Below are 15,419 nucleotides of genomic sequence, written 5' to 3'. Positions count from 1 at the left end.
ACTCAACATGCCTCGTCCTCTACAATGATGTCGACAGCCTCCAGTACATAGACCATGATGGAATGGAGTCTTACCCCACCATGAGCTCCCACCCTGACTCCTTGATGAAGAAGGTGGGAACTGGCTGCTGTAAGAGGGTGTGGCAGGGTTTGGGGTCTGACTCAGGGTCAGGCTCTCATTCTGCAATCCCTGCCTCAACTTTCCAACCAGATCACTCTCCTCCAGCATTTCTGAAGTTACATGAATGAACACCTGCAGAAGGCAGGGGCCACCATGACAGCAGGGGCCAACACCACAGCCCCGGAAGGTGATGAGCTGGCCCGGCTGCCCTACCTGAAAAAATGGCTATGCACAAGCCGTGCCATGGTCCTGCACCTCAGCAACGGCACTATACAGATTAATTTCTTCCAGGTGTGCAGGGGCCTGTACTTGAGGTGGCTGGGTGGGGTGGAAGTGCTGTCCCTTTCACCAGGTGGGGGGCCTTCCTCCCCTTTGCCTCAACCTCAGGCCCCAGCTGAGCTTTTCACTCACTCCCTTCTTCCCTCCAAGGACCACACCAAACTTATTCTGTGCACCGTGATGGCAGCTGTGACCTGCATCAACAAGAACCGGGACTTCCACACATACAGCCTGAGCCTTCTGGAGGAATATGGCTGCTGCGAGGAACTGGGCAGACAGCTATGCTATGCCCACACCATGGTAGACAGGATGCTGAGCTCAAAGTCTCCCAGCAGCAGACTGGAGGACAACACCTAGGCCTCTGTCCTTTGGGCTGGTGCCCTTCACTCTGCAAACTCTGCCTGGGACTGCGTTGCTGGGCTTCCGGGACTGCTGTTCAGTGCTTGTGGCCTTGGGGCTGGGTGGGGAAGGGGTTGCTGTGTGAGTTATTTCTGTATATGTTTGGATCTGAGTTTATAACCTCTTCCCCTGCCCTCAGTCTAATGTGTAACTTGTATAGATATATTTCTATTGGATTTGACTGTTCTTTCCTTGGCTTTATATTTATTCAATATATATGCATATCTTTTCTTATCCTGTGTTTTTGTGAGTACCTGGAACCCAGAGCATTCCTCTGTTCCAACAGCCTCAGGCTGCTAAACTGCTGTCCAATATTTTGATGCTCCCTAGACAAGGTTGAGCCATAGCCTTAACTCCTTGGTCCACCTTTGGGGCACCTGGTTGTCTCAGATCTTTGACATCTGGCAGGACCTCCCAGCATCCAAAGTTGGTGACTAGTATGGCAGGAAGAAGCTCTCAGAAGCACAGGTTCTCAGGGCATGGTGAGTGTGTAGCAGCAGCCTCGGGAAGCGGTGTGTGAAGTAAAGGATGTAGCCAGTAGGGACTTGGCCCAGAGCCTGGTGTACTTCAGTTGGGAGCTCCCTGTAGTGGTGCTTCTGGGGTTGGACAGGACAAGGACACTGACTCAGTTATGGCAGGCCATCCTTGATCCATGTCCCACCCAGGCTCTAGAACACAATTTATTCTTCATGACATGGAGCAGGTCTTACACTGATAATCCTTTTAGGACTGGAACATCTTCAGAGATGTGGGTGGAGAAATGGGCTGTAGGGATAACCCACTGGGTCCCTTCTCTCAGGAAGAGGCCCCTCCAAGCCTGCTCATCTATTCCCAGGGGATAATCCACTCCCGCTTCCCCAAGGCAGACTCCATCAGGGCTGATCTGCAGCTGAGAGGACATTAGACAATATCTGGAGGCATTTTGGCTGGCTTGCCTTGGGAAGAAAGTACCTCTATCAACCTGTGAGGCCAGGGATGCTGCTAAGCATGCCACAGTATAACATGGCATAGGATACAGAACACCACCCACCCTTTCCCTGACAGTTTTCTCTTTTGAATCAGTACTGCCAAGGTTGAGAAACCATGACTTAGAAAAGGATTTTGTTGACATGGGGTTTTACTCCCTAGTTTAGGTCAGCCTTGAATTCTCTACTTCCCACTTCCTGAGGGCCAGGGTTACAAGCATCATGCCGGGTTTAGAAAATGACTTGTTAACCTTCACTATGCTTCACATGATTGTGACTGTATAGGTAGCCTGTAATTGTGGCACTCAGGAAGGTGAGGCAGGAGGATCCTGAGTTCAAGCTACATAGAAAAAAAAGGTGCTGGTTCTCATCTGTTCTGACCTAATGAGCTAGGTAGGACACAGTGTCAGTGTTTACCTAAGGTTAAGAATGTGGGGAAGTGAACTAATGTCACAGCAGTACAAAGGACAAAGCAGCACCTTCTGATCCTCCTGCCTGCGTTTCTCATGTTCTGAAGTACAGACATGCACCACCACGTGAGGTTCTGTGCAGTGCTGGGAATAAACCCAGGGCATCATTTACACTAGGCAAGAACCCTACCAAGAGGATTACTTTCCCAGTCAGGCTGTGGCACACCCTTTTAATACCAGTACTTAGGAAGCAGAGGCAGGGGTATCTCTGTGGGTTTGAGGCCAGCCCAGTGTATAGAGTGAGTTCCATGACAGCCAAGACTACAGAGAAGCCCTTTCTCAAAAAAACCAAAAGTCTCAGAAAATGATTATGAAATACAAAGAAAACTTCAGAACTAAGCTTCTACACTGAAGTCACTCAATTCCAACAAGTTTATGTATAATTTCACTAGATTTTTATAAAACTTGAGAGAAAATTGTCAGATATTCATACATACAAGCACTTACAGATTGGGAATACTCAGTTTGCGACCCATAGGCTTCAAATCCCTAAAAGACACCCAGTCATCAAACACTCTAAATTTGCTCTGTAGGCTGGGCTAACAATCTGAAAACAGGTTCATGCATGTTTTGGAGGGAGGCTATTGCCAAGTGGTAGTGACACATGACTTTAATCTGACACTCAGAAAATGGGGATGGTTACGCTGGCATTTGTGTTAAGGGTACAGTCATGGAAGCCATGTGCATAGCTTTATAAAATTGCTCCAGGATTCCCTAGCAGATTGAGAATGCATTCAACAGGGTGTTGGAAGCCTCCAGCCTCAGGTTTCCTGGCCATAGGAAAGTCACAAGGTTGGAGGCTGACTTAGCCATCTCATCCGGGAAACAGGAACCCCTCTGATCTGCCCTTGATGGGATACTGTTGCTGTGCTAGACACCAGGGTGGGATGGCAGCTGACATTGCTGCCATCAGCTGGCAGGTGCCAAGGATTCTGCACGTCTTGTGGCAGCCACAAGTGTCCATACGCAGTCTATGCTAACATCAGGAGCCTAAGCAGAGTGGGCAGAATGCAAGAGGTGACACCCTGACCCTTACTCCCTCATGCATCCCTGTCTTCAGGAGCATTCTCAGACCCACCTGGGCATCCAGGATGGCATTCTGCTCCTGGTCTTTCTGCTGCAGCAGCAGCTGGTGCTGCATCTCCGGCACCCATCCTGTAGCCTCTCCTCACAGCCATGACTGCCAATTCCTTCTCATCCTTCTCCAGCAGAATCATGTTCTCTTCCATCTGTGGGTGCAAGACCAACTCAGGTGGGGTGGGGAGATGACAGAAGACACACTGGTGCTCATGAGATCCAGCTCAGCTACCCACACAGACAGCAGGGTCAGCAGCATCTGCGACTCCATCATGTCCATGGTCTGCTGCAGATCTTGCAGTGTCCAGCTGTTCAGCTCTCAGTACACCATGTTCACCTGGTTCTTCTGGGTATGGCGGAACCCCCAACCTCTGTGTACTTCATAGGTTCAAATGGAAATAGTGTCAGAGAGGTTGGGGGTGGAGCCAGGTCTATACTTGCCTGGAAATTGTATGGGTGTCCCCTACCCCACTCAGTATATGAACACTCACCTGAGCAGGTCCCATGGGAGCACAGTCCTGGCCTCTGTCTTAGAGAAGGACTGGCTGCCTCTGACCTGAAGCCTTAGGTGCTGGGAGTCAGAACTACCCACCGCCCAATACCTCTGTAATTACCTGTTTCTTCTTGTGAAGGGTTCTCTTTCTCTGAAGGGTGGTAAAGGGCTTGGAGTTGGTTTTCTTTGACATTGTCCTGTCTAGCTGGGGAACCTCCCTTAACATGCTTTTGTCTAAAATAGACCATTTTATTAATTTAAAAAAGAGTCTTTCACTTGGTTTTTGGAGATGTAATCCATGTTGGCCTAAGACTTAATAATCCTCCTGCCCCAGCTTGGGGCTTCAGGCTTGTGCCACCATAAGTGACCAAGAACATAACAGGTGCCTCTTGACTCATGACTCAGACTGTCACAAGAGGAAGATGTCACCCTCAACACCAGCACCCAGGCCCTCATGCCCTTTATGACAGAAGCACTGTCTAGGACCTGTACCTGCTGCTGTCACTCTGCCTGGGACCTGTGCTTGCTACCTCCATCCTGCCTGGGACCTGCACCTGCTGATGCCACCTCATCTGAGACTCACACCTGCTGCTTTCATCCCACCTGGGACCCACACCTGTTACCACCACCCAGTCTGTGACCGCACAGTGAGACCTTGTCTCAAAAACAAACAACAACAAACCATGTCAATTCTCCAAGCACAGGCATTCTAGACAGACTAAAGTGACCATGGGTGGCATTAGGCTAAGTGTTTCTTCTTTGTGGTGCTGAAGATGGAGCCCTGCTGAGCAAGTCTTGGGATGATCATAACCCACAAACCACAATAAGTAATTCTTAGAGATAAACATAAATCTGTTCAAAGTGGTGACCTATAAGAGAGGTAGGGAGGGGCTCTATTTTCCTGCTTTAACAACCGTGCTATGCAGGGAAACAGTTAAGAAACTTCACAGCACCAGAGGAGCTACTGACTTCTGGAGCTATGAAGTTAGAAGTTCCTGTGCTCAAGGCCCAACCCAGCACTCAGGAATTCAGAGCTGCCCTCAGATGCAAGGCAACTTCTGGGCCAGTCTGGGCTACATGAGACCCTGTATCAAACAACAACAACAACAACAAACCCAAAAACAAACAAACAAATTATTTTACAAATAAACAAACAACTCCCCCCCCCCGAAAAAAAAAAACAAAAAAGAAAAAACACTGGAATGGGTTGGCTGGCTCAGCCCATAAAGGTGCTTCCTTGCCTAGTAAGCCTGATAATGGACTTAATCTGGGGAATGCACAGGAAGCTAGAAGGAGAGAAGAACTCCACAGAGCTGTCCTCTGATGCCACATGTGCCAAGGTGCCAGGCACAACTACCTATGATGACAAAATGAAATAAAATAAAAGTAGTTCCTCAGCTTTGATACTGCTGACCTCTGGGCTAGTCAGGGCCTATCTAGGGTTACTGTGTGCATCAAGGGCTCAACCAGCAGCTGTAGTTCCATCCACCAATGACAAAAATCCAAATAAAATGTCTGCATACATCCCTAACCAGTCATCATCACTGTTAGATGAGCACTCTGTTTAATCCAGGCAGGTCCTGGACCCTGACTGGCCCAGCTTTAATCACAGCCTTCACTCAGTCACATGAGAAAACCCTAGCCAGACTCGTGAGCTGCTCTCATCCCCACCTGGAGAATGTTTTGTTGCTTTTTTTTTTTTTTCTGAAGTAGGGTCTCATGTAGCCCAGACTGGCTTCAATCTCCCCAGTGTGGCCAAGGTGACTTTGAACTCCTGATCTTCCTATCTCCAGCTCCTAAGTGCCCAGATGTCAGGCACCCAGTGGGGTCTAATTCTGCAGAGCCCCTAAACCAACAGCAAACAGTAGCTCCTGGCCAATCCCCACATGGTCCCTGGATCTGCAAGCAGTTCCTTGGACATATGGCTGTGCCCTCAGACACACTGCCCCATGCTCCCATCACAAACTCTTGAATCATATCCTTTCTGACAGAGACCCCTTGGTGGTCAGTTTTCATTGCCCACCTGACACAATCTAGGATCACCTGGGAAGTGAGGGGTTGTCTGGATCAGGCTGGACTGTGGGCATGTCTGTGAGAGGTTGTCTTGATTGCTCTGGGGGAGGCCTGGCAGCTCCTTCCCTGATGCCAGAATGCCAACCCCCAAGCCCCAGCCAGGCCCTGCTTTTGGTCCTTGGCAATGCGTTGGTCCTTCCTTCAGGTGGCTTCCCAGCAGCCGGTACAGAACCCTGTTATCGAACATTCAGAGGTCAGGCCACTTGACCTTTGATGTACTTGCTTAGAGGTCAGAGAGAGATGCAGGAGTCTTGAAACTGTGTATACAGGACAAGCAGGATTTGATTAACAGGGACATTCATCAGACATGGGAAATTAATGGCACATCTGCTGGACTGCCTTCAACACCCAGCCATCTCAATGGGCCTGTGCTCCTGCATGCTGTGGAGGTGCTGGCAACTGACTTCCTATGGCATTCTCAAGATGTGTTTGTTTTCTATACCTGTTGCTTTGGACTTAAAAGGACAACAAATTTCTACACTGGCGTAAGTCTTCAAAGCTTACAAACAGCAACAGTGGGTGCCAGGCTGCCAGTGACCCCAGGTAAAGCAAGAAGGAGCACGGTGTGGCGATGTTGTGGTCCATGCCCTTCTCATTCACCACTGGAGCGGGGGACCCTCCCTAGGAAATAAAGGGACAGCAGGGTGTGTCGATGTAACGGTCTTATTAAATAAGAAACACAGAGCCAAATGCAGAGTTAAAAGCCCAAGAGATCAGAGCTGTAGCTAAGAGTTGAGACTAAAACCATCTTCTTACCCCTTGGTGCCACTGCCGTCCCTCCCCTGAGAAAGAGACCTACTTCCTGTGTGTCTGTCTACTTCTATTCTGCCTTCTCATTGGTTGTAAACCCAACCACATGACCTTCTCGTCACTACCTGTCTGTACACACCTCCAGGTCTTCTATGGTTGGTATTGAAATTAAAGGCCTGTGTCTCCATGCTGGTGGTGTCCTTGAACACTCAGAGATCTGCCTGTCATGTGATCGGGGATTAAGGGCGTGTGCTACCACTGCCAGACTTCTGCTATGGCTTGCTATTAGCTCTGACCCCCAGGCAACTTTATTTATTAACATACAAATAAAATCACATTTCAGCACAAATAAAATATCACCATAAGGGTGGAAGAGGAAAACTTAAACCTATTCCTTGCAGAAACTACCCAAGCAACCATAGAACTCCCTGAGGTCTGGGAAAAGGTCTGTGCTAAGACTAAAGTCATGTCACCATGTTGGATCGTGTTTTTCTTTAAAAAAATAAAAAGGAAAAAGATTTATGTGTACAAAGTGTTGCCTGCATGTGTATCTACACACCATCACACTAACATTAGTTAGATCAGGGTTACATCGAATGCAGAAGACAAAAATAATTAAATCTCAATTATAATAGAGTTAATGGGGGGACTGAAGAGATGGCTTAGTGGCTAAAAGCACTGGCTGCTCTTGCAGAAGACCCAGGTTCAGTTCCTGATGGCTCATAACTGCCTCTAACTCCAGTTCCGGGGGCATTGCTCTGGACTTCATAGGCACCAAGCATGCACATGGCGCACAGACACACATAAGGTAAAACACTAGTAAATAAATAAATAAAAGTAAATAAAAATATGGGGCTAACAGATCTATAATTTAGGGATTTCTGTCTCAGTGGCTTTGGTTATCACTTCTCTCTCCTGAAGACCTGCTTTCCTGACAATTCAGCCCTACTGGCTTCTACGATAACACCTACCTCCATAGGGCATGAACTAGTAAACAGTAGGCCAAGGTTTCCAAAGCAATCTGCACCTCACTATTACACCTTCAGTATGGTCGTCCCTAAGTGTACAGAGTTGGAAGGGTACAGGTCCAAAGCCATAGTCAAATCTATTACTGTCCTCAGTATACAACATGAGGGATTTTGTTTTGTTTTTCTGAGACAGTGTTTCTCTGTGTAACAGCCTGGCTGTCCTGGAACTCTATCTGTAATTCAGGCTGGCCTCAAACTCAGAGATCTGCCTGCCTCTGCCTCCTGAGTGCTTGGGGCTGTAACTCTGTGGTGTCTGCCCAGTGCTGAGGTCCTGGGTTCCATTCCCAGTGCTGAAAAGAAAACAAAAACAAATCCCCAAAACTCTAGTGCTGTGTACACAGGAGTATGCCACCATGCCAGTCTTGTATCTTCTAAGAGTGGCATACATTGCATTTAGTGCTTGTTCTAATTTCCTACGATATGTGCTCTACTCTCAGTTTCTGTCAAGACCCTCATCCCAAGTAACCAAGGCTCTCAGTGGGTATGGATGCCAGCAAGCAGCCCAGACAACTTCCTGCCTGGCTAATGGTGCCCTCTATGCAGGCTCACATTGAGAGTTCTAGCTAGAAGTTTCAGACTCCTGCTTTGCTCCTAGCCTTGTGGCACTTCAGCATTCTGGAATGTAGCCCTTCAGCAGTGTGTGGGCCTCTAGACATCCACAGTTCTCTTGGTTTTCCACATTAGACTTTGGCTGGAGTCCAGTCAACCCATGATGCATTCCTGGGGCCACCTACACTGTTGTTATTTTCTTTATCATTTTCAGTGCTGGGAATGGAAGCCAGGGCCTTCTGCAAGGTAGCCAAGTGCTATAGCATTAAACCAGGCCTGTTGCCCCCTTCTGGGAGATTCTATGCAAGGGCTTCACTGGCGAACCATACTGGCACCCAGCCACTCACTGTGAGATTTTAGGCAGGGACTCCACCCATAAGCCACACTACTTCCACTTGGGAGAGGGAGTTCTGTGGTTAATATATTTGTACCTTAATAAACTTATCTGAGGGCCAGAGAATAGAACAGCCAATAGATTAGACATAGAGGCAAGAAAATGGAGGTACACACACCTTTAATCCTATCACTTGGGAGGCAGAGATCCATCTGGATCTCTGTGAGTTCAAGGCCACACTGGAAACAGCCAGGCATGGTGACACACCCCTTTAATCCCAGCACTTGAGATCTCAAGTCTTGCTTGGGAAAGACACACGCCTTTAATCCCAGGAAGTGATGGCAGGAAACAGAAAGGTATATAAGGTGTGAGGACCAGGAACTAGTGCCTTTTCAGCTTTTAGGCCTTTAGCAGCAGTTCAGCTGAGATCCATTCCGGTGAGGACTCACAAGGTTCAGTCTGAAGATTCGTGGAAACAGGATCTGATCAGGAGTTGTCAAGAAAACAATTACTCTTTGTAAGAAATCCCAGTTGAAAGAAAATTTACAATATCTACATTTGTTTCCCAGTGTGTTATTAAATGGAACTTTATGTGTCATCACAATACAGTAGAAGCAGCGACGGGTCGGATAACCGTTTGTGAGGATGACGCGGCACAGTAAGAACTGTACCACAGGGGCTGTCTACACCTACCATGAGAAGAAGAAGGACGCAGGGGCCTCAGGCTATGGAACCCGGAACATCCGACTGAGCCGGGACGCTGTGAAGGACTTTGACTGCTGCTGTCTCTCACTGCAGCCCTGCCATGATCCTGTGGTCACCCCAGATGGCTACCTGTATGAACGGGAGGCGATCCTGGAGTACATCCTACACCAGAAGAAAGAGATTGCCCGGCAGATGAAGGCCTATGAGAAGCAGCGAGCAGCCCGGAGGGAAGAGCAGAAACAGCTTCAGCCAGCTGCAGCCCAGGACCAAGTTGGAGGCTTCCTGGAGAAGGAGGCTGCCATCGTGAGCCATCCCCTCAACCCCTTCATGCCCAAAGCTGCCACCTTACCCAACACAGATGGTGAGCGGCCAGGGGCCAGTGCGGGTCCCCCAGGCAAGGACAAGAACAAAGCGCTGCCCAGCTTCTGGATTCCCTCACTGACGCCTGAGGCAAAGGCCACCAAGCTGGAAAAACCATATCGCACTGTGACATGCCCGATGTCTGGGAAGCCTCTACGCATATCGGACCTGAAGCCAGTGCGCTTCATGCAGCTCGACGACTCTGGAGACCACGTTGTACTCATCACATGCAGTGAGCGCTACGTGTGTGCTGTGACCCGAGACAGCCTGAGCAATGCCACACCATGTGCAGTGCTGCGGCCCTCTGGGGCTGTGGTCACCCTGGAGTGTGTCGAGAAACTGATCCGGAAGGACATGGTGGACCCGGTGAATGGGGATCTGCTGACAGAACGTGATATCTTCATGCTGCAGCGCGGCGGTACAGGCTTCGCAGGCTCAGGAGTGAAGCTACAGGCAGAGCTGTCCCGGCCAGTGATGCAAGCTTGAGCTGAGACCTAATAAACCTGCCTGTGAATGGAAAAAAAAGAAATACAATTTAATGCCAGGTGGTGGGAGAGCATGCCTCTAATCTCAGCACTTGGGCAGACAGGCAGATCTCTGTGAGTTCAAGGCCAGCCTGGGCTACAGAGCGAGTTCCAGGAAAACTAGAGCTGTTGTTACACATAAAGTTCATCAACACAGTAATGTCGTTAAGAACCAGGAATGGAAGTAGTCATAAGAAGATCCTGGCTTCTTCTGGGCATTTGAGTTGTTCTTCTCCTCAGGAAGGGCATCTTACAAAACCTAAGGATTTCATAAGAATCTGTTGGATAGGTCTTAGGACTCTCCAAGATTTTCACTGCCAAAGGGCAAATACTGGAATTATCTGGAAATATAAGCTCCAGAGAACAGCAAGGACCTCATTGGTAAATAATTATCAGGAATAGAAGTGGCCAAGATGAGAAGATTTTAATCTTTCATTTTATCTATCATCTATCTATCTATCTATCTATCTATCTATCTATCTATCTATCTATATTTATCTATCATCTGTCTATCTCGTCCTCTTTCTTTTTGTTTTAAGTCTAGCTACCCAGGCTGATCTCAAACTTGAGTATTTCTTTCTTTTATGTGTGCTACTGTGCTTGGCAAAGAAGATTCCATACCCTGAAGCGTTTCTGAAACCTGTTAAATAAATCTCATCAAAAGTGAGTACTGACATAATTCAATTCACTCTCTCTATATATAACTAAATTTACCACCACCACCACCACCACCACCACCCCGTGCACCCCATGCTTACCTTGCACTGGTTGATTGGGCATTTCACATCTAAAAACATCTGAAATACAAAATGCTATGAAATCTGAAACTGTTGATCCCAAGCATTTCATATAAGGGACATTCAGCCTGCAATTAGCATGTAATTAAGAATTAACAATGGCGGTCATTTGCTGTTAGAACTCTTAATGCTCTTCACAATCACAAAGAAGGAAGGTGGCCAACTCCAGTAGTTCTCATCTCACCATCTGAAATGAAAGCTGGGAGGTTGAGTGAATGTCTGAGAACAAGGCTAGCAAAGCCCTGGCTCTGGAGACCCTGCCTTGCCTCCAGGCTCTGAGTTCTGTGCCATCAATCACCCTGTGCTGCTTTCATAAGACCCAGTGACCTTGACCTCACCTTGAGTTCAAAGCATTTTTGCATACTTGCTCTAGTTAGCTCCTGGGCCTTAATGGATTCTTTGGAAAGATGCTGGATTTTTGTTTGGCCTCAGTTTCTGAATGCACCCTGCAAGCCATCTCACAAAAACATGTTTGTTTCAGAGGCAAGTGTTAGTACTGCATTATAATCTCTGTAACTAATGTCTGGTGCTCTTTTTCATGTTTAGACATGGGCAGCTAATAGCGGAGCACAACTGAGTTAAATAAATTTAGAAGCATATGTGTTTTTTTTAAATCTTAATACAAAGTTAACACAGATTTTGGGTTTATAAAATATAGAAATCAACATAATTTTTATTGACATACAGCTCCAGTAAAACTTAAAATTCTGTGAGATAGGCATAACAATATTCTCCATCAATTTTAAATTAGATTTATTATTGCTACTATTATTCCTGTGCACTTGTGTGACATGCATGCACAGTACATGTATTGAGGTCAGAAACTAATGTAAGGGATTGGTCCTCTGCCCCCCAAAATGTGGGTCCCAGATCATCAGGCTTGGTGGTGAGTGCCTAATTTACCAGCTAAATCATCTTGTCAGCTCCTCTATCAAGTCTGAAATTTAACAGTAAGACAGAAAAACTTTACTTGGAATTTAAATAAAATTGGGGGAGAAAAGTTCTTCTTCAAGAAACTGAGGACTAGCAATGCTCATTGGGAAGAGGCTTTTCCAAGCAGACCAGAGAATTTATGTTCAACCCTAAAATCCCACAAGGTAGCAGGATGGAACATGTTGTACCCTGAGTCCCCCAAAGACCTCCAAGAGACCAAATTCTGCAAAGTCTATTTATTGCTGCCAGTTAACTTGGGCATCTCCACCCATCTGATGCAGCAGAGCAGGAGAGACCCTGAGTAGCACTCAAGCAGGGTTTTTCTAATGGTTTGGGTAGGAGATCTAGGGGAATTCCAACTCTATATTATTACAAGCTCAAGACTGGTGCTTATGTCAGGTTAGAGATGCTTCGTTTGAACGGATTAGAGTTGCAACTGAAAGGGAATTGCCCTGTCCTCTAGCAATCTATGTTATTGTATCCATTTGACCAGCAGATCCATTTCCTCTGATAGCTAGGCATCCCATTTTTATCTGCAGGAAACTCATTCGCTATGACAGCTATGGTATACAATCTATAACAGCAGAAAACATCTCAGAGGACATATCTGGTGCTTTGTTTATTATGCCAGTTATGTTATAGCATATCCTTTAGGTCATGGCAGGAAATGCCTGGTGTGCAACTCCTAATTGTCTGGGGTGATGGGGCAGCAGATCATCTGGTGGGTTTTTTAAGAACAATTTATCCAAGGGCCTGTTGTCCCCTGTCTGACCCTTCTCTAACCCTGGCATCCTCTCAAAAAGACTTCCAAAGAGTTGTCCTCTTAACTCCATATGCATACCTCTCCCTATCCCACACCCCAAAGCACATAAACTAAATTAAATTAAGTAATTGGTGAAATGATAAATAAAAAAGAAAGCGAGGTGATACTGAGTACCTTTCAGCAGGTCCTGCCAAGGTATGCCACTAAGCAACACACACCACCAGCAACAGTTAGTGCAAAGAGGTTCACTGGGGAATGGTGAGTGGAAGTGTGAAGGGCTGTGTTGGAGTGGAGACTTAGAGAGACAGAATGACAAGAGGAAGAAGAGATGCAAGAGAGAAAACAAGAGGCAAGAGAGAGGAGAAGCAAAGAGATGTGAAAAAGGCAGAGGGATGGAAAGGGAGTGAGCTGTACCTGGCAAGTATTTTTAAGGCTGCACATGTGGCAGAGCTGAGGGTGGACAGAACCCAATGACAAGTGATGATGTAACTGCTGTGGTGGCAGCAGCAGATGCAGGCTGCTGAGGCGTGGCAGAAACTAACAATTGGGGTGTGTGTCAAACACTGCCTCCTGCCTCTGCCTCCCTAGTGCTAGGATTAAAGACAGGCACCACCACACCTCATGATATGTATTATTTTTGATGTCTAAATAGGAGCTGATGAAAAATTTTCATATCTTTGTTCCTCAATCATCTTCATTGTTTCTATTTTCCACATGGTTTATATCATGGTAAAGTAACCATAAGTATATACCATAGGACCTTCTGACTACAAAACAGAGGGAGATAATAAAAGTTCTATAAACATGGGGAGTTGTTTTCGTTCTCTTAAAATAAATTGCATAATGAGGGGCAAACAATGAATGAGAACAATGAAGTATATCTAAGGTTGACAAATTTCCCATCAAACTCTTTTTTTTTCATATGGTTCAATTCTATCTCTTTTGCTACAACCATTAAAATAGCTCCACACTACCACTTTAAGAACTTTTGACAAGTATATACACATTTACATTTTTTTATCATTAATCTGCCCCAACATTTTGTTTCATTACCCCTCTAGCCTATACTATTTGGGTAGGTTTTAGAATTTGGAATTTGTTTTTAACTGAGGTAGCATATAAAATCAGCAAACTTGCTGGATTCACTGTGGGCACTGTATAAATAAACACTGATTGGCTGGTAGCCAGACAGGAAGTATAGGCGGGACTTACAGAGAGGAGAATTGAGGGAACAGGAAGGCAGAGGGAGAGACTGCCTGGAGCCACCGCCAGGACAAGCAAGATGTAAGGTACAGTAAGCCACGAGCCACATGGCAAAGTATAGATTAATAGAAATGGGCTAAAGTAAGAGCTAGATAATGATAGGCCTGAGCTAATGGCCAAGCAGTTTAAATAATGTAAGTGTCTGTGTGTTTATTTTATAAGAGGGCTCCGGGACTGGCGAGACTTGGTGGGACCCGGAGAGAAAAGCTTTCCAGCTAAAGTTGGCTTGGTGCAGCCTGCCCTGTGTGGATGCTGATGCACATGGAAGCTACTGCCCAGAAGGAAATATGTTTGGTTTTCATCAGCCAAAGATGTGCTGAAGAACAGAGGACTGCTGTATCTGCAGAGCCAAGTCCTCTAGCTCTTGGTTCATGGACAGTAAACATTACAAAAAAGATTTTCAGAGCTATTTTGGGTTGCACAAGACATCTGCAGTGTCTGTGTGTTGCTTGTGGAAAGATGGAAGAAGTTGCCAGCAGATCCAGAAAAACAAAGCAAAAACAACAACAACAACAAAACAACAACAAAACTGGAATCATGTTGTAGACACAAGGGCAGGACCCAGTCTAAAGACATTTAAATCAAAAAAGTGAGAACTCAATCTGGAAACAAGATGAAAAGCAATCACATCAGTAAACTGCAGAAGGAATTTAAACACCACAATCCTGATGCTCATAGCACCTCAAGTGCCTCTCCAGCCCAGTCTCTCTGCTTCAGTAACCATCAGTTCAAGGCTCAGATACAGAGATGGCTTCCAGCTCTAAGAGGACTCCAGTTTTTCCTTTTTAGATATTACCTCCTGGAAAAGGCAGAAAATACATTGTTCGATTGTCTCTAAGGGCAGTTTTGGCCAAGTCCTCACTGAAGGGTTCACAACACGCCCCCACGGTCGCATATACCAGGCGGACACTTCCGCCTAGCCAATTCCAGTCAGGATAGGCATTTCCGGGTCAGGGCGTCTCTCGTAACCAGGATCCGTGACGTTACATGGCCACATAAGCGCGCAACGTGACCATGTGATCTACGCACACGCATGGAGTAGTGATGTGATCTGGCCACGCCCCCAGCCGGTTTTAAAGCAGAGCGCCATGTTCCCGGTTCTCTCTTCTCTTCCTCTTCTCCACGCACGTGTCTCTCCCACAGGCCTGCGCACTCTCTATCCCTTTATCTCTAATAAACTCTTATAAGCGGATTCTGTCATGTTTCGTGACACTTCCTTGTAGGGTAAGAACACAACGCAGCTAAATAACTAACACTCATTGGCACCCATCTCTTCCAGCCTTGATGCAGCACAAAGCAAGCAGCTGCTGAGAACCCTGAGGAGGAGGGGCTGGCACCTCGCCCCATCTCCCCTCAGGAGTAGTGACTGAGGTTCATGTAGGAGGGAACAAAGATTGATTTAAACTTTGAAAAGAACATAAAGCAACAAACTGACCCTCCTATTTTTAACTTGGATACCTATTATTCTGCCAAAAGACATTTTATATAACAGTTTTAATGTGTTACCCATTCCCCACCCAACAAACTCAGAAGCCAG

At 46.6% G+C, this 15,419-nt stretch overlaps 1 protein-coding gene and 1 pseudogene across 4 annotated transcripts in view; one reads left to right on the top strand and one right to left on the bottom strand.

Annotated features, from left to right (window-relative positions):
• LOC121826666 (uncharacterized) overlaps positions 1 to 4,520 on the bottom strand; it is a 73,853-nt gene extending 69,333 nt beyond the window's left edge. The window contains exons 1-2 of one of the 3 annotated variants that reach the window (XR_013045630.1): positions 3,925 to 4,520; positions 3,312 to 3,462 (exon numbers count right to left, since the gene is read on the bottom strand). Coding sequence is in view for 2 of the 3 variants with exons in the window: in XM_076554260.1 (XP_076410375.1) it covers positions 3,312 to 3,331 (20 nt within the window). In the remaining variant the exon portion in view is untranslated. The remainder of the gene's footprint in view (positions 1 to 3,311; positions 3,463 to 3,924) is intronic. The other 2 variants (XM_076554260.1, XM_076554259.1) reach the window with 2 other exon arrangements.
• A 4,495-nt stretch (positions 4,521 to 9,015) lies between these two features.
• LOC143269213 (nitric oxide synthase-interacting protein pseudogene) lies at positions 9,016 to 15,074 on the top strand (annotated as a pseudogene). Its single transcript, XR_013045627.1, has one exon. The product of XR_013045627.1 is annotated as a nitric oxide synthase-interacting protein pseudogene (transcript).
• Positions 15,075 to 15,419: the final 345 nt, after the last annotated feature.

This window comes from Peromyscus maniculatus, chromosome 18 (assembly GCF_049852395.1).
Source record: "Peromyscus maniculatus bairdii isolate BWxNUB_F1_BW_parent chromosome 18, HU_Pman_BW_mat_3.1, whole genome shotgun sequence".
NCBI lineage: Eukaryota > Metazoa > Chordata > Mammalia > Rodentia > Cricetidae > Peromyscus > Peromyscus maniculatus.
Note: the sequence above shows the minus strand (reverse complement) of the source record. Positions and strands in the feature narration are given on the sequence as shown.